Source organism: Dromaius novaehollandiae, chromosome 9, assembly GCF_036370855.1.
Source record: "Dromaius novaehollandiae isolate bDroNov1 chromosome 9, bDroNov1.hap1, whole genome shotgun sequence".
NCBI lineage: Eukaryota > Metazoa > Chordata > Aves > Casuariiformes > Dromaiidae > Dromaius > Dromaius novaehollandiae.
In genome coordinates this window covers 28,400,521-28,426,845 of record NC_088106.1, presented here as the reverse complement: position 1 = coordinate 28,426,845, position 26,325 = coordinate 28,400,521, and the positions used below count along the sequence as shown (strand labels likewise).

The 26,325-nt window shown below is 47.6% G+C and overlaps 1 protein-coding gene across 2 annotated transcripts in view; it reads right to left on the bottom strand.

Moving 5' to 3' along the window:
• NGEF (neuronal guanine nucleotide exchange factor) overlaps positions 1-26,325 on the bottom strand; it is a 52,304-nt gene that overhangs the window by 18,000 nt on the left and 7,979 nt on the right. Inside the window, exons 2-6 of one of the 2 annotated variants that reach the window (XM_064517010.1) lie at positions 22,935-23,259; positions 19,361-19,481; positions 8,448-8,633; positions 8,223-8,344; positions 4,147-4,421 (exon numbers count right to left, since the gene is read on the bottom strand). In XM_064517010.1, the coding sequence (XP_064373080.1) occupies positions 4,147-4,421; positions 8,223-8,344; positions 8,448-8,633; positions 19,361-19,481; positions 22,935-23,166 (936 nt within the window). In that variant the 5' untranslated portion in view covers positions 23,167-23,259. Of the gene's footprint in view, positions 1-4,146; positions 4,422-8,222; positions 8,345-8,447; positions 8,634-19,360; positions 19,482-20,751; positions 21,143-22,934; positions 23,260-26,325 lie in introns of those variants that run through there. The other variant, XM_064517011.1, reaches the window with a different exon arrangement.

Sequence of the window (26,325 nt, the reverse complement as noted above, 5' to 3'; positions counted from 1 at the left end):
CAGACTGTTTCCCTTTTGAATGGTAACCATGAACCACAAATCTCCTCAGCTGGCACCAAACATCCAACTGTGAGACTTAATGACACAAGCTCTGCAGAATAACTGAACTCTGCTGCCTCTAACTAGTCATTAAGAAAAAGAGCATGAGCTTCTGGTTTTGGAGTTGCAAAAATAACCAGAGAAAATCTGGACTAAATATCAATTGATGCAATATTATCTTCCTGAGTCTGCAACAGCCTGAAACTCTCTCTTGCAAACATGACCAATATCGTCCCATCAGTCCGCAAGGTCATGAACTTGAAATCCAATAGTCACACACATAAAAACAGTATTAATTATTTTCATTTCTTATTATTTTGGCAGAGAGACTGAGAAAGGGAAGGAAAAGTGAAGCCTAAAAAAGAAGAAAATGTAGAAGATAGGCGAGAGAGGGGAAAAGTTAGTCACCAAAGCCATGAGTAAGTAATCCTACAGATTAAATTCCTCTTGAGACAATATGGTGTTTTATCATCTAGACTGGAAACACTCATTCCAAACCAGCCCCGATCTTCCTGTAAACCGCCATGTAACAAGGGGGAATGCGGGTCTAGTTTAGGAGGGATGTTGTTCGGAGCGGCTGCTGCAGCATCGGCTGCGACCAGCTCTCAGGCCAGGCCGCCTTCACACCTCCTCCCGCCAGAAGCGCGGTCGCACAGGCAGCCCAGCGCGAGCTCTGCCTCAGGAAGGGCAGCTACGTCTCACAGCACATTTACAGGCTTCAAATCTTAGGTTTGTTCGACACAGGAGAGGAAATTAAATCTTTTTCTGGCCATTTTTGTGAAAACACGAGAGAAAGACTGCCTCCCTGCCAGTCAAACGCGCGCTGCAGCAGAGAGGCCACGTCACCGCAGCAGACACCAGGCTGAGGTCCCTGCCTTGTCTGAGCAGAGGAGGTTTGCAGAGCAGCGCTGCTCTCCGATCCAAATCCACGCCGGGCTACGCAGGTGCAGTTAGTCTGTCTCTCTGCCTCTTCTTCTAACCCCAAAGCAACCTGAGTCCAAATAACCCTCCAGCAAAACCTCTCAAAGCTCTCATATCTCAGCAAAAAATGGCTCATTTCAAAGACTGAGAATACTTTGCTGAACTCTTCTATCAATAAATTGTTTTGGGCAGTTCTGCTCAGCCTGTAATCTCCTAAAACACAAGACGAACCCAGTGTAGAAAAATCAATATAAACAGCAAGCAGAAGAAGAGGATAAAATGAAGAAACTATGTAGTATATAAAACAAGGACAAACTGAAAGGTAGAGAACTGAACAGGGATACAGGACTAAACTGGATCCTCCAAAAAAGGCTGTACCAATATCTAATTGAAGATTCATGCTGAAAGAAGCTGCACTGATTAAATGCTATTTCTTCTAATCCCTAGATCACCATCTCTTCAAAACCCAGTACCTCGATGACAGTTTGTTTCAAGCTACACCACACCTAATACAGGAAGCTTGTTCCCTCTGAGCCGCCTGTTCCTCCCGTTACAGAAACGCTGCCTGCCCTTTCTTCCGCACTGGTCCCATGTCGGCACCCAAGAGCTTTGCTTCTGGCTTGTTCCTCTCCGTTCCGTAGCGTTAAGTTATCTTCTATATAGTTACAAGAAAATCCTTGATGATTCATGTTTTGCTGTGTTTGATGCTCAACAGATGTCTGGATAATTAAAGATACCCTACCAGTGATTTAGTCATTTCTGATAATTATTCCAGTACTGTGTAATTTTTGTATTTCCCTGACCCCTATGGTCTGCTACACGTCCTTTGTTATTTCTTTTGTTCTTCCCTTTTCTGCACTTTCGCCCACGTTTTTTTTTTCTTTCTTTTTTTCTTTTTTTTTTGCTGTGACACTTCCAGTTATTTTATATTTTGCTACTCTCACATTGGCTTCAGATGAAAAAGGCTGGAGAGGCCGAGGCCATCGCGGTTTGAGTCCTGTTTCAGTTCCCAGGGCTAACAGGCCATGCTGCATTTTTTTTTCCCCTGAAACTCCACTTGCATGGCTCATTTGTTCCAACAGGGACAATGACAAATTGCCTTCCACGGCACTCTTCAAACACCCATTGCTCTTCCAGTGAAGTTTCTTGTTTTGAGGTCTAGAAAACAACTGTGTTTTGTTTTTATCCCATGCTAATGACCTGCTTAGTTATTTTCAGTCATTGCCAATAAGGATGTCTAGATTCCTCCTCTTTGCAGGTATCACCTTTCTTACTGTTGTCGCTGTTGTTCTGCAGATTGCTGCAGATGAGCAGCTGCTTCTCCGGCTGCTTAGCTCTGCTCCATCCCAGCAACGGCGGCGGTCTCCTCCTCAGCTAGGAACAGGGATTTTTTTGCTTCAACTTTCTTTCCATTCTTGCCAATGTATTCTCCACTCTTTCTGTTCAATATCCAGCCAATTTCACAGCTTTCTGGCTTTAGGCTATTTTACAGTCTCTTACAGACAATTCCATATCAAACAGGAAGAAAATTCCATCTCTGATAAATTAGCATCAGGGGAAAGTGCATCGCTTCTTTAAGGTAGCACTCTCCCATCTCCATCTGCCTTCTTTCTCTTGTTATTTAAGCAGAGAGGAAAATTCAGCACACTTAATGCTGGGATTCAGCACTACAGGGATTTTTTTTTCATAAAAGACCTACAGGTAATAAAAGTCACTCAAGAGACATGGCAGTCTTTCAAACCGATAATGCAAACTTTTAAGACAATATTTCTCTGTGAATTACTGTCTTCATTTCGAAGCAGAAAGAAGGAAGCGGGTAACTTTTCGGATGCCAGATTGTGTTTGTAATGCTGGCAGTTAGAAATACGGTGTTTTGCCACGTAAACAGAACAAATCTGACATGGAAATAACCAGCACAGAAGAAGGAGGAAAAGCAACAAGTCATTTTGGTCACCTTTAGCCATAACACTGACGCTCTAAGAGTCCGTACTGCCGGCCCAAGCTACCCTATGTAAACACCGGTCTCTCACGTTAAGGGTGTGACTAACACAGCTCTGCCCATCGTACCCCCGAGCTGCACAAAACGGGCCTTCTCTGGGTAGCAGTGAGGTTACAGCCTTGGCCAGGACGGGCGTGGGACTGTATACGCAAGCGGTTCATAAACTGTGACTGTGCAAATCCAAGTAAACTTCGAGGCAACTGCTCACACCCTGAGCAATTCTTCATCACTTCGGGTTCAACCACAACAGCCAGGGCTGAATCAATGCACTGGCAGGCTGTTCGCACCAGAAGCGATCCTGGCACAGGGGGACAGCAGGGCTCGCAGGGCCCAGCCCGCAGAGATCGTTGCTCATACTACAACGCACACCACACGCTGAGTAAGGCTTGTTCATCTCCACTGCAGGCTATGAATGCGGTGCTATGCATTGACAAAGAGTGCTCGTGCTCCCTACGCTATCCGAAATAGCAGCCAGTTGTAAACTGTTGTGTGAATGATGTTTTCATTAACTGCGGCAGCTACCCCCACCTACTCTTCTCACTGTTTGATCCAGCCATGTAAATTAACGGTACATGATTCTCGAATGGTGATGTCACTGCACTGTATGGCTAAAACGCAAACGTACTCGTCACTATTTTTGACTGAGTTTTGTATAAGAAAACAGCCATTTCTCTTTTAGAGACAACAGACTCCAAGTATTAACATTTAAAAATAAGGAAGCTCGTCAATCTCTGTCTCTTCCCTTTCCTTTAATGCCATCACTTTTAAGACAGATTATAGTCAACTGTTGAATTCTTGCAAGATTTCTGATGGAAAGTATGTTTCTTGCTAATAACGTTTGAAGAGGATCATCCTGCACTGCGGATCAAAAGCTCTGCTGCAAGAACCTCTTCGTTTTCTTTACCCTCCTTTGTAAATTGCTCCTAACGTTCATTCAGAAAAGGGAAAAGAAATTTCATTGCTACTTCGATGTCTAGCAGCAATAGCAAATATGACAACACCCTGCAATTTCAAAGGAAATAAGTAGCACTAAGCAGTATGACAGAATAAAAGCACTCAACAGGGCAAGACCTGCCTGTAACTGCTATGAAGCTTCTCTATTTTTAAATCTTGCTGATTCTATTTAATTCACTCATACCCTTTTAAGGAACAACCCAGTTAAGAAACTCTCCATTTTCCCTCATTACCTCCTGAAGCTTGATCTCATCTGGCTGGAGGATGCTAAGGACCCCACTGCTCCGGATCTCAGGAAGATCCTGCCATAAGTTGAACCGGGAGTTGGAGTTCCTCAGCAAACTGATCTGAGGTGCCGCTTTGCTTTCGGTTATACTTGGAGCTTCTGTTTCGGATGGAGTTTCCTCGCTGGCTGAATTCTCCTCAGGGTCTGTCTGTGAATCCTGCAGCCGCCTGGTTTCAATCTCCTGGCGTGTAGATTTATCTCGATATTCCTGATACAAGAGCCCTAGAAGGCAATATAACGGGTTACGTGGAACAAAAGAGTAGGAATGCATTGAGGGAACGGATATTTGTTCTGCATTAGTTCATCTCAGCAGAGGTGAGAGAGAGATCCCATCCATGCTGAGAGAAAAAGCCAATTATGGTATTCCAATTTCAACCAAAAGTAGAAAATAGAAATGGAACACCGTTTCTGAATCTAAAGTGTTGTCAACAATCTGCTGTCACCAAACATGTTAGTAACACAGTCAGGTGAATCCATGATCAGTGAGAAGACATGAAAGAAGAGTTGTTTTTATTTGCCAGGCTATTAAAGGTCATCTTTCAGTACTATTACGTTACAAGTTAGGTAGATAGACAGATAGATAGGTGTGCATGAGTGTTATGTCTGAAAAGTAATCCTGCGTACACTGAAATTACTTTAAAGGAGTATTTTAAGGCTGTGAAAATCCTTAAGGAGCAAACACTGAGCTGCTGTTAAGGCATTAGACAGGTCAAGCATCAGAACAGCAAAGTACTGGTCCTAGTTTAGGTCTGATTTCCTGGGTAGACTTAGACATGTTGCTTAACTTCGCTCTCTCTCTCTTCCTTCTCAGCTTCGCAGATGAGTGAAGATACTAAATTAATACTCAAAAGGTTCCTGAATGCCACAGCACCAAAGAAAAGGCTATGAATTCGTAACAACTTGCTGCCCATCAGTCACACAAGCTGTCTTCTGCGTTTCAAATACTAACTTCAGGACCAGAAGATACTGCACAGAATTTGTAAAGACTCCCAGTTTCAACTGACAGTACCAAAAAGGTAGGAATCCTGAAATTCCTAGGCCAAGTAGAGAAGATTTAAGATCCTCTCTCTCTCACATGGCTGCTGCTAACTGTCCCATTTCCCTTTCTGAGCCACCTGTAGGACCCAGAATATTAATTGCTAGAATCTAAAATTTGATTTACAAGATATGAAAAGACAGGAGAGTATAAGCCTGCTCCGAGTCACTCTATTCACTTACTCAAGTTGAAGGAACACAATTTATGTTGTCTCTCTTGGTTCATACTTTAATATCAGAAGTTGAATGAATAAATTTAAAAGCCCTAGATGTTAAAAAAATGTGTAACAGATTTTAATCTCTAACAAAACAGACAAAATAAATCTGGTCAAATGTACTCATGATACCGGATCTTGTAAGCAGATTTCATGTGTAATGAGGTGTGAGACAACTGGGTCGGGAGTTTGTTTAGGGAGGACTGGAACACAGCTGTCACCACCTATTCAGTCTCTGGACCAGCTTTCAGGAGGCTCAATATCAATCACCGTTCAAACTGTATCGCAGAAATATGCTGGGGAAAAGTGCAGGCACAAGGGCAGCAGTACCGCAGTCTGCGAGTGTATCCTGGTATCTGTTCTCCCTGGAAAGACGTTCAACGCTGGACTAAAATAGCAGTAAGGGTAGCTGTGCCTAGGAAACCATGCAGTCTTCTGCTAGCTTCCTACACGATCACCAAAGAGGAGACTTCCCCTGAAGTTTAGCATGCTGCTGCTACTTATATAATTTCTCTCTGCGTCAGCGAGGCTTATATGGCTTTCCTAAATGCTTCTGCCTTTTAATCAGCACCAGTGAGGGTGCTGAGCATGTGGTGGGGTGGAAAGGCTCTCTGAGGAACGATGCGGAGAACCTGCTAAATCAGAGCTGCTCTCGGCGGGACTGCTCATGCCTGTAAGCTCAGCCCGTGCTGAACGGCTCTGGAGCAGTAGGGCACTGGGTACTTGCTGCCCTACCGACCTGAGCACCGGCGAGTAGGACAGGCTGGGAAATAACACCCCGAGGCAGCATGGCCACTATTTTCAGGGGAAAACATACGGGGAAACTGGAGCACAATCTGTTATACCTGCAGCCTCTGATCACACAGCCACGTTGTGCTGGTGGGGCTGCCCTGCAAGTCCCAGGCAATTGAGGCCATTTTGTTTGTATTTTACGTAAGGGTAATTTAGTTTCTCTTGTGGAGATCTGCAGAGCAATCCTTTAACAAAGATCTCCGAGACAAATTCTTCTCTTGCTCTTAAGGAAACAAAATCCAGACAATGAAACCTTTCTTGCTGCCAGGTTCCCTAGCTGACCCACCTGACAGGCGAGACCTCCCGAGCCTTCAGCTCAGGCAAAGGCACATATTGACACGGAGAGATCTAACTGACTAAAGGCACCTACCACCACCACTTGTTCGGAAGTGCCAGCCAGGTAACACATTTTAAGGAGGGAGCTGAACAGAGACTGACTGAAGCCCTACAAAAGAGAGCAATAGCAGGAAGAAACAGGAGGGTGATACCAGGAGAAAGACAAAAGACAGGTAGATGTTCATGCAGAAGAAAGACAGGAAGGAACTAAAGGGGTTGTGCTAGCAAGGATAAAAAGACTAAATTTGATATAAAAGGTACATCCATACGCGGGTAACGAAGTTACAGTGGGTAGAGCATAGGCTTAGATGTTTTTACCTGCAGTCTTTTCATAGAGACAGAGAGAAGCCAAGATGGACAGAAGCCAAGCAAGAGCCTATTGCAGATGAAGCAAGAGATGGTGGTGGCAAAAGAGGGGTAACGGAACAGATACAAGGTGAGGGAACAGGGTTTTGACATGTGGAAAGAGCAACAAATGTGGGAACTGGCTAAACATGCAGAAAAAAGCTGAGAGCAGTAGTTAAACCTGACACTGAAGATTCGATAATTTAGTGAATGCTTGTGCTCAATAAGGGAACAAGTGCAGAATGTCAGGGAGAGCTGTGCAAACTCCATCTGCCGCTTAATGTCCCAACCTGCACTCCTGTCACCTGGCTAAGGGTTAATCGTGCAGTCAGAGATCGGTTTGGTGCGGTCCGTCGATTAAAAATTAAGCGGTTAACGCTAAGCTTCACACATGCTGATGTTTACATGGTTCGTATAGCGTCATATTAGGCTTTTACCTTTGTGTCTTATTCTGTTTCATTTTGGTAGCCGTCTCCCTTTCCAGCTCCCTGAAAAACTGGGAGGGGAACTGAAAAACCAGTTACTAATTGTGGAAAACGCTTGCCGCAGAGAATTTGCCGTGCCGTTAAAGTAAACGTTATTACACTGAAAGCTGTGCAAAATCTCAGGAGGTACAGAGGCGTTTTCTCCGAGATACTCTGCTCCAGTTTCAGGCAGAAAGTTTGTTTAGTGCCTGGGAGGCAGGAAGGGGAGCCACCTCGCTGCGGGGTCAGGGGAGGCAGTCGGGCTGTCGGCAGCCCGTCTTGGAGGCAGGAAGGGGAGCCACCTCGCTGCGGGGTCAGGGGAGGCAGTCGGGCTGTCGGCAGCCCGTCTTGGAGGCAGGAAGGGGAGCCACCTCGCTGCGGGGTCAGGGGAGGCAGTCGGGCTGTCGGCAGCCCGTCTCCTTCGCGGTGCAGCAGCTCTGCCCGCGCTGGTGCTCGCCGGGCAGGGCGCTCGCACGGCTTCCCGCTGATTCACAGCGGGCAGGGGATGCCCGGGCACAGGCATGCCCAGCACTGCCCGGCACCCCACGGTACCGCTTCCAGCGATAAAACCGTAACTGTTTAAAAACGAAGCCTCCCGATGCCCAACAGCAAAGAAGGTCAGCCGGGGGCTGGGGCTCACGCCGGCGTCGCCCCCAGCCCCCCGCGGCACCCCCGCCGTGCTCGGGAAGCAGACCCCTGACAGCCCTCTCCCCCTCGGCCGCCGGCTGACGCGGTGCTGCCCCTGCGAGCGGCCCGCGACCAACTCGGCGCGGCGAGAGCCCCGGCCGGTAACGCGGGTCCCGCGGCTCCGCCCCGGCGCCGGCGGGGCCCCTTACCGATGTGCTCGATGAGGTTCCTCCACGAGTCGGCGGTCAGCGGCTGCGCGGGCGGCGCGTCCCCGGCGGCGGCGGCGGCGGCGGCGGCGGCGCTGCTCTCCTCAGCGGCGGCGGCGGGCTCCCTGCGGGCAGAGCACCCTGAGCCCCGCGGCGGCGGCGGGCGCGGGCAGGGGCAGCGCGGGCCCCCGCGCCGCCGCCCCGCGCCGCCGCCCCCGCCCCGCTCACCTGCCGGGCTGGCCCGCCGCGCCGTCCTGGTCCAGGGCGCAGGCGGCGCTCAGCGCCGCGGCCAGCAGCTCCATGGCCGGCGGCGAGCGGCGGCTGCCGAGCGGCTCCGGCTGCGGCTGCGGCGGCGGCGCGGGGCTGGGGGAGCCCGGGCGGTTGCCACGGTAACGGGGGTAGGAAGGCAGCAGCCTGCGCGGGAGGCGGCGGGGAGCTGCGGCCGCCGCGCCCGCCTCGGCGCCCCCGCAGCCCCCAGGTCCCCGCGGAGCCCCCCCAAACCCTCCCCGTCGCCTCAGAGCCCCCCCCAAACCCCCCGGAGCTCCCCGCTCGGGTCTCCTCCCCCAAAGCCCCTCACAGCCCCCCCAAAGCCCCTCACAGCCCCCCCAGCCTCCTCAGAGCTCCCCAAATCCCCTCAAATCCCCTCACAGCCCCCAATCCCCTCAGAGCTCCCCCAAATCCCCTCGCAGCCCCCCAACCTTCTTCAGAGCTCCCCAAATCCCCTCGCAGCCCCCAATCCCCTCAGAGCTCCCCAAATCCCCTCACAGCCCCCCAACCTTCTTCAGAGCTCCCCAAATCCCCTCACAGCCCCCAATCCCCTCAGAGCTCCCCAAAGCCCCTCACAGCCCCCCAACCTTCTTCAGAGCTCCCCAAATCCCCTCACAGCCCCCAATCCCCTCAGAGCTCCCCAAAGCCCCTCACAGCCCCCCAGTCTCCTCAGAGCTCCCCAAAGCCCCTCAGACTTTTTCCCCAAAAATCTCCTCAGAGATCCCCAAATCCCCCCAAATCTCCTCACAGCTCCCCCAGTCCCCTCAGAGCTCCCCAAAGCCCCTCACAGCCCCCCCAAATCTCCTCAGAGCTCCCCAAAGCCCCCTGAATCCCCTCAGACTTCTCCCCCCAAATCCCCTCAGAGTTCCCCTCCCAAACCCCCTCACAGCCCCACAGAGCTCCCCCCAATCTCAGAGCCCCCCAAATCCCCTCAGACACCCATAGAGCCCCCAAATCCCCTCGGAGCCCCCCCAAGCCCCCTCACAGCCCCACAGAGCTGCCCCTCAGGCTCCCCCAGATCCCGTTCAAGCCGGACCCCCTCAGAGCCCCCCCGGCTCCCCATAGCGTTCCCCAAACCCCGCTCCCATCGGAGCCCCCCCGACTTGCCCCCCGACCCCCGCAGAGCCCTCGCCGAGCCCCCCGGCTCCCCTCGGCGCCCTCCTGCCCGACCCCCTGCAGACCCCGTCAGCGCCTCCGCAGACCCCCCCGGCTCCCCAAAGCCCCCTCGGGGAGCCTCCGCCGGTGGAGGCCGCGGGGCACCCGGCACCCCTGCCCCCCCAGCGACCTCCGCCGCGGCCCCCCGACAGGCGGGCGTCCCGGCCCCGGGGCCCCCCGCCTCGGCCGGCAGCCCGACCTCCTCCATGGCCCCGCTCTCCTGCGGAGGGGCGCCTCGCTCGGGTGCGGGGAGCCCCCGTCCCCATCGCCGCCCGCCCCGCGCGCCAGCCCCTCGCCTCCCCGCGCGCCTTCTCCCCCGCTGCCCCACACCAAGGGGGGCTCCTACCCTGGCGGCGACCTCTCCTCCCTCAGCCCTGGGGCACGGCTCGGCCCCCCGGCCCCGCTCCGCCTGCCCGCGCCCGGTGCCGGCTCTGAGGGAGGCGAGGGGGTGGCAGAGGGGGGCTTTACGGAGCTGCCTCCAGATCTGGTGCATATGGTGCGTTTCTCCCTCCGGGAATGAAACCCTGAGATGGAGGAAGGTAACTGGGAGGCTCAGCCTATTCCCTCCTGCCGGGAGCTGCACCCCTGGTTACCCCGCGGCGTTGACCCTCATCCTCCTCTCCTCCTCTGCAGGGCTTTGGACCCACTCGGTCGTTCCCCCTTCTCCCCTTCCTTAGCGTCGCTAGTTCCGCAAGGATATGTTTTCTCATTTAGGCAGTAAGTATCTCAGTACTCAATGGTCTATATCTGTCTTCTTTCAGGTAATTGTTTTTCCGCCTCAGGGATAAATCCTCTCGAGCTCCAGAGCACGGTTACACCCTCCGATCAGTGCGAGTGCTTGCGGACAGGTTGGGTGCAGCTCTTCCCTACGCGTTAGTAACCCCCAGCAAAAAACGTCATCTGTACCACATTGCAGTTGAGGAGTTAAACAGTCAAAATGTTCAGCTATTTCTGCTGTTAGCTCTCTCCCCGTTGCATAAATAACCATGCTTTTTTCAGTACCTCAGAATGTAATTTTTGCAGTAACATAAAATCCATGTGTTGACCTGTATATGTAAAATGAGTTCCCTTTTATATTTTTCGTATTGTATTTGCTAAATGAGATATCGGGATAGATTCCAGGTAGCACATGACTATATATTGAGAAAAACTCCCTCAGCTTGTTTGAACTAGATCTAGATCTGGCACACTGGAAGGGCTCAGACCTTATGTCATTAAGAGGCAGAACGGGAGAGAAAAACAGCTGGGAACGTTAATGAAGGAATTTGACCATTTGGATAGGACTGTCAGTCCAGTCCAATCCCAGTCCCGGACTAGGAGGTTGGAAAGATCTGACGGCCGGTGGGAAACACCAGGGTCTCGTCAGGGTGAGGTCTGAGAGATGGAGCCTGTTTTGTCGCTGACGGAGGAGGAGGACAGCCTGAGCGCTGGGGGCGGGGGGAGATTGTCCCGTCGTAGATGGTCAGTGTGGTATGAAGGTGTGCTGTCAGGCCATTAAGCGCTGGGGCTAGGGGGTTTGTGGAGACAGGTGACTGAAAGGGCAGCCAAAAGCTCCTAAAAGGGATAAAGCCTCAGAGACTACCTGAAGTGAGAGAACGGTTTGTCTGAGCTCTGGTTAGTGATTGACGGCTTAGTGGCTGGCTGCCAGGGCAAGAGTATTGTCAGGGGTTTTAGTAAGTGGGTGGGATATCAGAAAACTTATTTCTCAGACGGGGAGGGAGATTATTAACTGTGCTGAACCTCTTCATTATCTTCAGCTCTGGAAAGATAGAGATGCTGCTTACTACTTTATGCAGAGATGGACCAAGAGAGGCAGGGAGTTCTTCCTTGTGTGCCAAGGGAAGTCAAGGCATAAGAATCTGCTAGAATCAATAGATATCTAAATATAACTTTTGTGTGTACCTGCTAACCATATCTTTTAGAAACATGCATTAGGAGGTTAATACATTCTAACTCCTCACATAACTTCACTCGCAAGGGTTAAATCTGTGGCAAATAGGGACTTCTTTTTTAAAAGGTGCCTGAGGTACAGGTATGAAAAACATTCATAAATAGAAAGCATCTTTTCAGGATCCCATAACTGCCTGTTAATTTGATCCTGCCTGTCTTTCCCTTTTCTTCAAATTTTCCAAAGTAATTTCACCTTTGGTCTGAGATGAAAACCTGAAATATGTCAGTAAAAGTAATAATGATAATAAAAAATGTTGGAAGCTATGAGGAGGTAAGAAGTCAAACTGAGAATGAAATGCCCCTTGTGGCCATGGGAGGTCACAGCTTGTATTTTTGTATCTCAGAAATCTGTTCCACTGTTTAGCCATGACTAATACGCTACTTTTTCTTCCTTTAGAACTTTTTATTTTTTTAATTGTGATTTAGTCTTTCTAAAATATTGCTCTTTCTTTCTCTCTAGGCTCATACCATGTTCTCATACTTCATGTTGATATATGGAGAAGAACTTCTGTAAGCAGAACAAGTGCCTGAGAAATACTTTTTCTCCCAAGTGAGGTGACAGCGCTTCCAGCACCCTGGGACTGGAGTAAAAAAGGATACTAAGTGAGAAGCACATTTTTGTCTTGCAAAAATTTTTGAGGTTTTCTAAAGCTTGCTTTTTTGTTTGGGGACAAAACAGAGAGCTTTCCAAGTTTGTCAGGAAAGGTGAAGGGAGGCAAACGAGTGATTCTCTCTCAACAGCCTTGTGGCTAGGATGTTCATCTTGGGTGTGGGAGATTGAGGTTGAAGTCATTGCTGTGTCATTCCCTCACATCCCTCATGCTGTTGCCTGTTCCAGGGTGGATCAGTCTCGCCTCTTGGAGCTCTTCCACCCTCTCTGGTCACTGGAACAGGTGCCCGAACATGTCTCTCCCTTCCTTCTAGGTGAATGCATTATTCACCAGGTATCACTTTAGGTCAGCAAATATTGAACTACTTCCACTAAATGGAATAGCACCAGCGTCGGTGCTTCTTTTCCCTTCTCTTCTTCCACGGTTGTTAGGACTGTCTCTGTGTTCAGTTTAGGCTGATCTACCTGCTTGATTCCACCTTTCATTCTGCTCCCTGAGGCAGATTTCTGCCTCTACTTTTATGCCAGCACTTGTGCTCATCTCCCCCTTGGTGAACTGGTTCCAGCAGCTAAACTGGTGGAAAATGATTCATTTATTTCTATAGAACCAGCCTGGTGTGAGATTAGCCCCCTGAACTGTCTCACGACAGGGTCAGCTAAATGCGCGTGCCATACAGCGGAGGTGGCAAGCACGCAGAGGGATGGCGGGACCAAGGCGGTGCCCCCTCGGATCACCTTAAACTGCTGTGGAGCTGCAGGGTCAGGCAGAAGTCCCCACCCCACCTGATCGTAACCATTTGGGTAGGAGTTCATATGGGGGGGGAGTCCTTGCTCTCTCAATGTAGTGACAACATACTTGATCCTGGGCCTAAAAAGCTTTTCCTGATTTCATCAAAATCAGTAAAACCTCGTGATGACACATCAGAGTTTTCTGGGCAAAACCACTATATTTCATCCTAAAATTTCCTGTCTAACTGAGGAGGGGAAAAAAAGAATCTGACTACTAGAGTGACTTATGTTAAAACAAATGAATAAAACTCCTGCCCCAGCACCACGCGAGTAGGACTGCGTGCCTTGCGCTCTCATGGGTGGCAGAAGTCATGCAGCACCATGACAGACTAAAGCCCAGTTTTCTCTCGAGAATTCTTAGGATCCCAAAGCGCACAGGCACTGGAAATTATCCTCACGACCTCTTAATGATGGTCGTGCTCTGGTTACAATGTTCAGTTCCCTGTGGGCAAAGGAAAGAGGCTGTGAGCTTGTGTATGCTCCGCAAAGGAAGAAGGGGGGATGGTGTGGTTGCAAAGTGTTCCCAGCTTCGCTGTGCGGCTGGTGGGAAACATTCTAGATGTTGGCTGGCCTGGTCCATGGCTGCATTAAAAATGTGATAATCGGTGTGAGTTTACAATTAGTTTATTACAATGATCTAATTTAAGTTTTGTTTGGAGGATGAATTTCCAAACTTGGCCTGTATTTTCAGGCGCTAATAATTTTGAGGAATGAGTAACTATTTGAATTAAGATTTTTTATGCGCATCTAAACGCAAAAGTACTCCTTAGAATAGAGCTGTGCAAAGAGCTTGCTTTCAAACTACGCTGAAATGCATCTTTTTATGGTTCTCGTATAGCAGTTTTTAGAAATTAAACTCCTCTTCCAGAAACTAAAAAGAGAAGATGCAGTCCAGCAGATCTTATTCATGAAAAATTCCCCAAACCCTTTTATTCAGTGGGAGTTTCACACTGAAAAAGGCTGCAAGATGAGGTAAGAAGAACTGTTTTAATCTGAGCTAACCAAATTTGTGGAGAAGTGTGAAGTCAGTAATAGATCTGAATAATGCTGTACCTAGTCAACTATATTTTCATACTTCAGGTTCATTCAGGTTCTTTCTGCTCACGTGTGTTTTTAGCAGCATTTTTGACAACGGATGTCTCTGCACAGTTTTTTTCCTGGTTTTGACTTTTCAGTGTGAGAAAAGTGGAACTCCTCTTCTCTAACATTTTTAGATCGTAAAGGCCAAGGGCACATCTGTTCTCCCGAACCTCCTTAAGCCTTCACCAAAGTACCTTAATTATATCTGTTGGGGTTACCAGCCTTGCCTGTAACTAAAAATGCTCAGTACTTCCTATTATGAGATCCTCACATTTAGGTACTTCTAACATTTCGATTTTCATAATTGTTAGAACTGGAACTTTACTTGCTGCCGTACTTTACTTGTCTGCCATAGATTGCTTATTTTTTATTTATAAAAAAGGCTCAACCATTTCTTGGGCTTAGGAAAAGATTATTGGATCCATGTTAACAGAAAACACAAAACCTGCTGTCCTGTCCTCTGAGAAGCTTTGGATCCTGCTGAAATATGACCTGGAATTTGGGGGTTGCCAGGGCTTCCTCTTTGGCACGCCTGTGGAAATCTGTAGAAATTATAAACCCTTCTGCACTCTATGCAACACACGTAAACTGTAGACTTAGATTTTAGCATCTAAAACCCCTGAGCTGCTGCCCATAGGGAAAATCTGTCCAGGGCTGAGTGAAGCACTTCTGATCCTGTAGCTGTGAGGAGTGCCTGGTGTGGTTCTAGGCACTGTGAGGAAAGGCTGTTTCTGCTGCGTCCTCAGTGATCCTGATGCTGGGTCCAGGCAGCACAGGGAGAAACCCCCGTGACTGAAAAGCAGAGGGAGCAAGACCCAAGCACGTCCTGGGAGGGGGCTGCTTTTGGAGCAGGAGCCTGTTACGAAGAGAGGAACTGGTCCACAGCTGGATGCTTAAGTAAATGGGGAGTTGGAGAGGACTCTAAAATATAGCACCGGCATCAGGAGGAGGGATGGGAGACTAAGACTGTATGAGGAACCAAAGGGTGAAGAGTCTGGGGAACAGCCAGGCACTGAGATACGAGCCGCCGGAGGGAAGAGAGGGGAATGATGTGTCTGGGAAATGGTAAGGCTGAGGAAACTGGGTGGGGGAAGTACAAGCTGAGGAAACACACAGTTTGGTTGAGGACCTGGGGGGTCAGAGTATGTCTGAATGAGGCAGATCAGACTGGGGGAGCAGGAGGGAAAAGCCTGGACGTTGCTGGGTAATGAGACCAGGACTGGGCTGAAAAGCCTGAGGAGCAGAGACTGGGTGGAATAGGTGTGCAGATTGGGGTGAGGATCCTCACTGGCTGCAGGCTGGAAGGTTAGCTAGGCAGTACTGTATGTTATTTCTTCCTGTTCCATATGGTCCTGTGAAATACGGGATTTTTGACAGTAATAACATCTTAATGTCTACGGTGGCTATTTTTACAGAAAATGTATTAGTATTTAAATTCTTCTCCCTGCAATACTGTTGCTGTTAGACTTCTTAGGACCCAGATTGTACAAAAAGAGGGATATAAAAATAATTATTTATCTGTCTCTACAAGAGAAATAAATTATTTTAGAATGACAAAATAGAAAGGTTTGATCAACCTGTGTTTGTGCCAGCTATGCATGACTTCACCACTTGCAAGCTGAAGCACCATTGGCAGCACAGAGAAGAGGTGACTATAAGAAATTTATTCCATAAGCAGAAGGAAACTGATTGTATGGTTTAGGACCTCTTGCAGTACAGATCTCGGCCTCTGCAGAGGCTTTCTCTGCTCTTCTGGCTGAATCAGAATATATAAGCAGTGCCCTCTGCTGCCCAGGACAACTAGTGCTGTGCTGTGGGAAGCTAACCCAAATTCATGCCAATATCCTCCAGTTATGCTATTTTTACATGGCTGGTGTCTCTAGTATACATGTTTGTATGAATTCAAACAAATTAGATTCCCTCTTTCTGTTGGAGGTGACTGTTTGCCTTCACTGTTGTGGCGCTTCTATTCTGTTAGCTCACATCAAACATAATCAACTGATTTTAGATGATCTTCATTTCTCTGAATTGGAGGTTTCATAACCAGAGAAAGAGAGAAATAAATTGTTCTGTGCTGTTAGACCAATGACCTTGCAGTGAGCTTTGCAACATGAAATTTCACACTGAGTTTCTTTCCCACTGTATCTAGTGGCCCATGATGAATACACATCACTCCTCAAATCTGTCTCGGTGGGAAATGATAGGTAAATAATACAATCATGCTGTTAAAGCATCTATACTGAATTAGATATGAAGAGACGTCAACCTCCTATTAGCTGATAATATAGGATAGATAATAATTGGTGAATCTCCTTCCTAGGGTTTAAAATGACTAATTTGCTGGTCTCTGTGGGAGCTGCTTTCAGCTGGGGCTGACGGTTGTGGATGCAAACCCTAGGTGGATGTTTTTTTCTGTGATGGTTTTCTGTGATCTCGACCTGCACAGTTCCTGCCACTGTCAAGCTGGACGGACTGATCACTGCGGGAAAGCGGCTTTTGTTGAGCTCAGCTTCTTCCAGGTCTTTGGCTCGAGTTACTCTGAAAACTAGAAGTTGTGCTAGAAGCTCAGCTCTGAAATGTTCAGGGCAAGTCAGCCAAGTTGTCAGGAAGGGGCTCATCATGTGAGGAGTTTGGATCTACGTACAATGCAGAAAACAGGGAGGGAGCCAAGGGATCTCGTGAGGAATGCTGATACTAGAGTGCTCGGGGGAGCCGGGCACAGCATAGGAGAGGTCATGGGGGAGAAACTCGTCTGAGAATAGCTAGGCATAGAGGTGCTCTTAAGAAGTATCTTACGCAGAGTATGTGGCAGATTTTGGCTCTTGTATGACTTTGAGCCTCTGTTGTCTATAGAGGTAGTTCTTAGACTCTTATGCTTGTCGCCCTGGAAAATAAGACATTGCTCTGTAACACTAACAATATCATTAGCAGTAATCTGAAAAACTGTAGGGTACAGTTTTTAGAAATCAGTGTGAACTACTCTACTTATCTCATTTTATTTATTTTTATAGACCATTCACAGAGCTTTGAATGAGACATAGAGCTAAGTCCCTGGTGGGTTTGAAGAAGGCTATGGTGCCTTTCCCTAGTCAGTGTGTTAAAGCCCTCATCCCATCCGAGTACAATTCAGACAAATATTCTTTCTACTGAGCTATTTGCTATTTCCTCCTGGCCTTTTCCTTCCTGCCCTAAATTATGTAGCATCTGTATATGATGTGGGATGACATCTCTACTTGCAAAGAACACATTCTTGTCAGACCTACTGGTTATTTGCATGTAAGAGGAAGGGATTGTGCGGGCCCAGCCTTAGCATTTGTACCGCTGCTGTCGGACGCTATTGAACGTGAAGAGATGCAGTGCTGACGCCCCACCTGCCCTCAGAGCAGTGGTGATCCTCTCCTGAGAGCCCCATGGACCTTGCCCAGTGCTGCCCACAGGCGCCTGTGCTTTCCCTTCTTCAGAGCTGCTGTCTCCTGCTTTCAGAAAAACTCCTAGCTGGCAGGTAGCATTTTTTTTCATTTGGGGAGAGATTAAATGCATTTCTTGAGACCCGGGATAATATCTTACATGTCTTATCTGTGCACTGGCCTCTTTTCCACTGCAAAATGGGGGAAACAGTGATTATTGCAAGTAATAGCAATATCCTTAGGTTCCTGCAGGCTTTTCACAATGCAAATTTCTAGCGGTTCTCTTATAAATTACTGCTGATCTTTTGGAGAAAGGAAGAGGAGGGTATGGACTCAGTTTGAGCTAAAACTCTGGTCTCGTTCCATGTCAAATGTCTTTGCTCAGTTGCAAGAGATGATGCCACTCAGCAGCACTGCCTGCTTTTAGCAGACACATGACTTACAACCTGTGCTGACCTGTCAAGCTCTGTGTGCAGCAGCATGTTTGATAAAACTGGCTCCCAGCACAGGCTCATTGTTTCCAGCTCCAGGGATAATCGGAATTTGCACGTTTCAGAGCTGCCTAAGTGGCGGTGTCAGGATGTCGGTCTGACAGTGATGATTATGCCGCAAGGAGAGGAAGACAGATGGGTTTGACATCTCAGCAGACCGTAGCTGTCTAGTTTCATATGCTCAGTTGAATGCCAAAGGGCAATCAATTTCAGCCAGGACAATTAATTTATTTAAATCTGACTTGACAGATTGGCTAAAATTCTCTATTGGAGTCCTCTTCATAAGGAAAGGTGCCTGGTAAGGCACTACGCATTATAACAACATGTAGCTGCACTCAGTAATTAAGACCACACAGTGCAGTATAATGCATGCACCTTTAGAGTGCAGGTATTTAATGCTTTCAGCTTGATCTTCTACAGAACTAATAGGGACTATCTCATGGTTTTACACATAGGAGATGAGGGGCATTTAGGGGGAATGCCTCAATCCTATATCGGAAAATGCAAGGCTAGGCAGCATCTCGGTCCAGACAAATTTCTTGTCCGTGTGCTGAGAGCAGCCTGTCTCTCTAGATGTAACACATCTGCCACAGGGCATATGAGATTTCCACTCTATATGGGAGTCTTGCGTGTATTTGTCAGTCGTGCCTGCACCCGCTCAGAGCAGCAGTTCACCTGTGGTACAGAGTCTGCCACGCTCCCCTTCCCCTGCAGTACCCTGGTTCCCTGATCCCATGATCCCTGATCCCATGATCAAGGCCTTTTGCTGAACGTAGGCTGTCGAGGAATTTATGCCAAAAAGGACTACCTCAGTAAGGCCTCTGTTGCCTATCAGTTCTTGAATGTTAGCAGCAAACAGAAAGCAAAAATGCTTTAGAAAACCTCTTTGTAGCTACTTCTTCAGGTATAAAACGCTGCTTTCTGTGCAGGCCTGTAAAACATTTCAGGAGAGCTCTTCCCTGGAGGCTGGGAATGGGCCTTATGTTAGGGTGTTGCATAAGGGAATGCTTGCAGACTTTCTTTTTTCTCTCGATAAGCTGCTTGAGGCAATCTGCAGTCTTTGCTTAACCCACTGGCTGATTCTACATCACATTTCCCCTCTTTTCAGTCTTCCCCACTGTCTTTTTGTTTCTCCCCTGCTTCTCCTTCACTTTTTTCTCCAATCTTATACAGATAAGGGCCTTTTGTACCACAGTTCTAGTATTATATGATACATAGCATTAAAATAAAATTGAAAATAGCACTGCAAGTCTGGGTGAGAAGGCATGGATCAATAGCTATAGCTTAGTCCAGCTGTCCTGCAAAAAACCAAGCCTTTTTGCCCTGATGCCGCTCTGCCTGTATTCTTCAGCAGAAGGGCATAGTGAGCACCCTGAGCGTGCGCCTCCTTACCTTTGGATCCATAGTTCTTCTAAAGCTTTCATATCAACATTTGCCAGAGGTGCCGATCCCTTCTGAGATAAAACCTCCATAGTCAGAGGCTCTTTGGCAGGCTCCTCATTTCTGAGTGAACCTGTGTCGGAAAAGAAAGCCAAGAGAGAGTTAAAACAGTCCTTTTTTTAAGGGTCATCTTTATTTGTACTGTAAATAGTGGTTTACTTATGTAAAAGGCAACAGGAAGACCACAGACACACAGAAGTCTGCGTTTGAGCTTAGATTTTTGAGCAAGATTTAAATGCTGTTAGCCCGTATATTGCATGATTATGCCGCCTTTGTCACCACTGCGTGTGCAGTCAAGAAAAGGTGAATGTAGATTTACTATATCAGTTCTTATAGGTGCAAGTGAAACTGGAAATTGGGCTTCAGCATTAGCGATTTTCAGTGCAATTTTTTAAGGAGAAAACGTTTAGCCCTGTGTGTCTGTGCATGCCAATATTTAGTTTCCCAAGGCAGGACTTTATTACTGCTCTGCTTTCAAGCACACAGTAGATGTTCAGTTTGATGGATAAATCAAGGCTAGATTTGGGTGAGACAGGAGCTTTACTTTTAATTGCTTCTCCACTTTCCCTCAAATGAACTTCTGATCCTTTTACAGGGAGCCAAAGTTGTGCTAAGTCCATGGCTTTCTACTGCAGTCCTTGGCAGGAGAGGATGCATTTCACTTTTCAGATGAAACCTCCTGTTGTTTGTGGCCTGTTGATAAATGGCCTTGTTGTTTTATTAGAAATATTTTGGTCTAAGTCATAATTCTGCTTCCATTGCAAACTGATGACAGCACGGGCAAGTCAAAGCTCTAGCTGACGCTGGTTTCTGATGTGCCCATTTAATCAATGCTACTGATTTTCAGAAGGAAAAGGTGAAATCCAGACTTCTCTAACTCCCTTAAGCAGTGCCAGGGGCTTATGAAAAACTAGTTTGAATTATTCTGTTTGCCTTTCAAATAGGCTAAACATTTTAGCCTCCTGTCAGAGGAGATTGTTTAAAAAAAACAAACTCTTTTTATAGTTAAAGGAAAGCATCTATTATGTTTTACAACGCTTAGGCTATAATCCAAAGGTAGGCTGGTGCAAAGGGTGCTCAGATGAAAGCTTTTCTTTTGCTGGATTTACATCCTTTTAGATTATTTTTCCTGTTCTCACTTCTTGAGTCTTAATTCTTCCCCTGTTTGGTATTCTATCCCGCATTTTCCCCTGCATCTTTCCCTCTCCTCCTTTCTCCCTTCCTCCCTCCCCCCCCCAGGTAATTTCCTAAGCAAAATGATAACAGGTTAACATTTGAGCTCAAGCCAGACTCTTGGATAGCTGCTGTTCAAATGAGTATGAAGTCAAGATAAAAGAGCTCACCCATCCCTTGTTTCCATGCACTTCAGCAAATGCTGTCAGAAGAAGTTCCTGCTACAAATGTGGCTGGTGTAAAAGCACCCGCTGTCCGGTTTCTGGGAGAGGGGATGGAATCAGTGGAGTAGAGGGAGGAGGCAGAAGAGCTGCTTACACAGTCCTAGCTGCATTTAAAAGCTGTAGCTCTGGGCTGGACTTGCTACAGTCATACTGGAGAAAGAGCTATTGCTCCCAGCAGGTCCTGCTGTATGGACTGGAGAAGAGAAACGCTGTTCCCCGTGTGTCCTGCTGACCAGTTGCGGATACGGAAGAAAAAACAGTTTGGGACAGATCCAGTTTCCCCAGTGGAAACACAGAGAGGGGGCGTGTGGGGGAGAAGCGCAGGTCTGCTGCTGTGGATGCTCTCATGAGCTGCTAAGAGAGAAGCCTTTCTTTTAGCTTGTCCTTCCGCAATGACACTGGCTAGACAGGAGGGATGTCCTCCTGTCCTGGAGCGGTGACGCCGCAGACGTATGAGTAAGATGCCTCCCTCAGTGCTGCTCCTGCTGCAGTGGCACCAGTGGCCAAGAAGGAGAGGGGCCTCCCGGCAGCGGCAGCGGTCCGGGTGCCGCGGTGCTCGGAGAGCGGGCAGAGGGGCGAGCTCCTGGGTGCTCGCGCTGCGGCAGCGCTCCAGAGGAGCCCGGAGAGAGCGGCACCGCGCCGGTGCTGCTGCTGCGCTGGCAGGGTGGAGAGCAGGTCTGCTCTGGCATAGGCAACGCTCCGTTTATCCACAAACCTCACTGACAACAGTAGCAGAATATTAAACAGGCGCTCTTTGCTCTGGTGCCGTCTGCCTGGAAACTTGGAGAAGGGAGGGAACTTTCCTTCTGTCCATGCCACAGGGTTGAATGGGCCTTTTTACTGATGAAGCAGCGTGGCTGCCTTGGCTGGGCAGGCAGGAGACACCTATTTTCTTGGGGGCATGTCCCAGACCTCCTTTATTGTGGGGTGGAGGATGTCTGTTCTTTGCTTTCTTAGAGAACTTGGGCTGCTTTCAGGGACTGAAGCAATGTGCTTTACTACTGCAGTACAAAATAATAGTTGTCAGCGGCTTGCTTAGTACTCAGAAAGTCGGGAACATTGTTATTTCTTTTTGACCTGTGCAACTAGCCAAGGTTCAGAGCCTGGTGTGTCGTTTCTGTTAGAGTAAACTCTGAAGAGTGGATGGGTCCTTCACTGCTTTTCCTTCTATTTACAAGGAGTTTCAAAGTTCGGTTTCTCTGGACACCTGGGAGGTCAAGCAAAGGGTGTTTTTCTGTCTTCACAGTTCCAGATTTCTCTCATTTAGTGTTTGGATTAAAACCACTTACAAATTTTTCTTGGTGCCCTGTTTCCAGGGCTTCTGAGTCTGTTGAGATAGCCTCCTTCCTGGCTCGCTCTCGGGCTCCTCACATCTTTCTCCAGTTTCTTTCACAGGCAGCTGCTCAGACAAGGTGCCAGCTCAGTGAAACTCCAGCCTTGTAGCCACGCTCTCTACAGGCCGTGTTCAGAGAAAGCCTTTTGGCCACCTCCTTCAACCTCTGGTCAAGCCATGCCTGAGTGCCTCTACGTTCTGGGTGGTGTTCCTGTTGTTTCAGCCCCCAGGTTTGTAGGGGAGCTGAGGTGTTTCTTACAACTGTCTTCAATGCAAGGTGGCAGTAACTGCATTTTCAGAGAAGTCGGGCCCCCCACTCATAATCCATCACAATTTTTACAGGCTTGATCCCTAAGCATACGGCTCTGTCTTTGCTAGTTATTTCCTCAGTGTGCCACTCACCTTGCCGTACAATTATTTGTATAAATCCTACTTTTTATCATTTGTCCTTTCTGTGTTCTAAAGAAGTATCTACTTTTTTGACTACTTCATGTGTTCCCTGCTTAACTTATTTCTCCCTCAGAGAGTGAAGGGGTTGCAGAGCACAGTCCCAAATTTGCTTGGATTTTCCACCATGAAGCATGTTTGAAGAACCAACTGTTTTGCATTTTCGGGCTGACCGGCAAAGGGAGGCACTCAGCTGCAAGCCGTGCCATAGGGCAGGGATGTTCTGTACTGTGGTGACCAGCCAGACTGTTTTCTATCTTCCCTGACCCTTTTGTAATCTCCCTGGCTGCTCTGATTCCTAGTCTCAGTGAAAAAAAGGAAGTGCAATGCTATCTGGGTCAGTACTCACCTGTAGCACGCCCCACATTCACTGTCTCTCTCGTAGCCTTTCTTTTCCCTCTGCTCCGCAGCCGCATGGACCGATAGTACGTGGAATTTCTTTGGATGGCAATGTAACGTGTGTGTGACTCTTCCTCACCTTCAGAGACTGACCCTGCCTCTGCTAATGCCTGCTGAGGAACGCCTTGCCAGAGCCCACCGGCAGAGAGCCCACCGGCAGCTCCTGCGCTGTGCCCGTCCATGGCTTCCAGAGCTTGTCTCTATGGCAACTGAGACGATCCATCAGCAGCGGAGCAGCAGAAGACAGGTAACCTCCATAACTCCATCAGCTTTGTCTGAGACAAACACACACAAACACAAAACAAAGCAGAGAAAAAGTTTCAGTTAATTCAGAGACTGTAGTGCTTCATCTATTCAGGGTAATGAAGACTTTGCAGGATTTTTTGTTTGAGATCATTGTGAGTAAGGAGACCATCCCACACCTTACAAGCCTTATTCACACGTCCTGAACGTTGCTTTGACGTGCACATCACTGTCCTGTCATGACATACTGTAGTATTCCAGGTATTACTGAGAAAATGGCTGTATTTGCTCATTTAATGACCACACCCTCTCATCCCTTGTGAGCAATAGATCACCAGTTGATTTAGAGTGGATACAGGTAATGGCTGTGTTCTTGTTTTTGAGGGTGAAAACTGAAAGGAATAGAAAGTAAAAGGTGAAGAGGAGGCTCTGTTAATGTGTCAGTTAATCTGTGTATTGCTCCCTGTACTGCAAGAATGAATCCCTTTTACAGGGCTCGGTGGTTTCCTATCACTTATTAACAACACTCACTCCTGTGGTGCAGATAAGTGAAGAAAAATCCATAACTGCCATGACACTTGCTAGGTAGAAGAGAAAACATTACATAGCAATGGGGAGCACGGAGACTTGATGTTATTTCCCAGAGATGCTCTCCTATGTGGGTGTATCCTCGTCCATGACGCATGAATTTCAGCGCAGGGGTCCTGCTCTGCTGTGTATTGGTACGTGGACTATGCCAATACTCCTGAGCATTTGCAGGAGACAAACCACTACGACAGCAGAACAGTAGCAGGTCCTTCTGCCTTTGCAAGACGGGGTTAAACGTGAACTGACTACTTAAGTGTTCACTGCTGGCTTTGTCTTGTTGAATTCTTACAGCTGTCAAAGCCTTTCTAAGTACGTACACGATTTTGTGACTGATGGTGCTAATATCAATTGTAGAAAGAGATGCTATATAGGAAATGTGAATATAAAATTGACAGTTCACTGAGAGAAGGGCACAAAATAGTACCAAAGATTAGTCATTAGATGCTGTTTTGAGAACTTACAGATAGCACTGGTTTGTTACCTTACAGAATATGCAATGCTCTAGAGGGTAACAGTCTCAGGCTTTGTTCTGGGTTTTCTGCAGTCTCTCTGAACCCCTGTGTGCCCCAAACCTTCCTCTTGCACAGGGAGGTCTGCTTGCCCACCCACGTTACTCCAGGTTAGTCAAATGGGACATCTTGTACGAATATTCTGTTTTCCAAAATTTTTGAGGCATTTATCTGTATAAGGGTGGGTCACAGCCTGAAGTCATGCCCTGGGCCTGCGTTGTTCTGTTTGCTGGGTCTACGGGCGACTGTTCATTCTGGGAGATTAGAGAGTCTGCTTTTTCCTTTCATAACCTGAACCACAACATTCGGCTCATAGCTGCTAAATCCGGATCCTGATTTCAATTCTGCCAAGACTTTTGGGCTGTTTGAAACTGGTGGTTGCTCTGGGACCATTTCCAGTGTTACTGGAAGTGTATGAAGGACACATTTGTTGGTTGTGGTGTTGAGTTTGGTTTGTAAATTACTCTGAGGTATAGAGATTCACTGAGCCTGTTTCTGTTTCTGTGGCTCAGTGGAATAGCAAAATGAAAAGAGCTGCTGTTAGGGACAGCTCAAAAAGAAAGAACAGGCTATTTCTTTTCCTGTGCCTTTCTTACTGTGCTTCTTCTTGTTCCAAGACTAAAGCCCCAAGGGCTCGATCCTGTATTAGCAACTGTAGTGGAAACAGTTCTGTTAACTGGACCGCAATTAGTATTACACCTTCAATCCTTCCTAACCCTAAACTCTAACATACATCTATTTTTCATTCATTTCTCTTCCATAAACTGTTTCATACCTTGCCAGCCATAGAGCTGAATCTGTAATAATATCCTCTATTTCAAAGTTCCTGTGTGCTTTGAACAGCCACCCCTTTCCCGTGTTAGTTAGGCTGGGGAAGAGACTTGTCTCTCTTTTGTGGCCTTTACAATGCTGACATCGTTCGCAGCTCTTAACAATTGCTCCTGGTGTCTTCCCCCAAAATGATTTGCAGCTTTCACAGGAGCTGCTCACCACACTGAGGAGTAATTTTAAAAGCGCCTAAGTCTCCAAAGGCATCATCAGCCAAATAGGGGCGCGCGTGTGTGTAGGAGTATACATGGGTGTGCAGAATACTGCTTTCCCCTTCCAGTGGCCTGGTGGACAGGAGAGCAAATAGATGTCCTTGTGGGGCTTTTATGAAGATATTTGGTAGAGAAGAGACTTTGTTTTTGACTAAGGGCATCTTGCTCAGCTGGGTGACCAAAGATGTAGCCAGGTGTTTAGTAGCACTATCGAAGCAGCAAAGTTATCTTTGCCAGATACACTTTTGTTTTGTCCAGCAGAGGAATGAAGGGTGTCCATCCTGAACAGGTGGGTTGCTGTTAGGCTACCAAATGGATATTAAACCAACAAGATGTTTAAACAGAAATGAATATAACAGTGGGTGAGAGAAAAACTTCCATGTTTTCTAGGAGAGAAAGGGGTGAGGAAGAGATTTGGTTATTGTGGTGTCAATAAACACTTTTTTTTTTTAATAAAGAGTTCCAGAAGAGAACTTATTTCTGAAGGCAATACTCCTGACTCCAAAAATGATATTCTAAGAAATTATTGAGAAGCCATTTACTGATATGTGAATCTAATATTATTGTCTTGCAGTTGCTTTACTTTGTTAAAATTAGGTATGGGTTTAAAGGATATGTTCAAATGTAGTATTAAGTTATTCCAGGACCAGTCAAGCTGTTGGGTGGCAGAGAATGAATGAGTCAAGCAGGTGTGGACCATAACTAGCTTTGTCTGAGTGTCTGCAGTGAATTTTGGAAGAAAGTATTCATCTCTGATAGTCACACGTACGTTCAGTGTCATTTCATTCATCAGGAATGACCCATCCCAAGTACACTCACGTATCATGCTGAAATCACATGTTTTGCTCCGGAGTCACCACCTACCTGAATTGGCTTTGCGGGCAAGCATACTGCCCTATAGTGCAAGACGAGCAAATAACAGTCTCTATGGAAAATGATTGTGGGTCAGATGACAACAGTA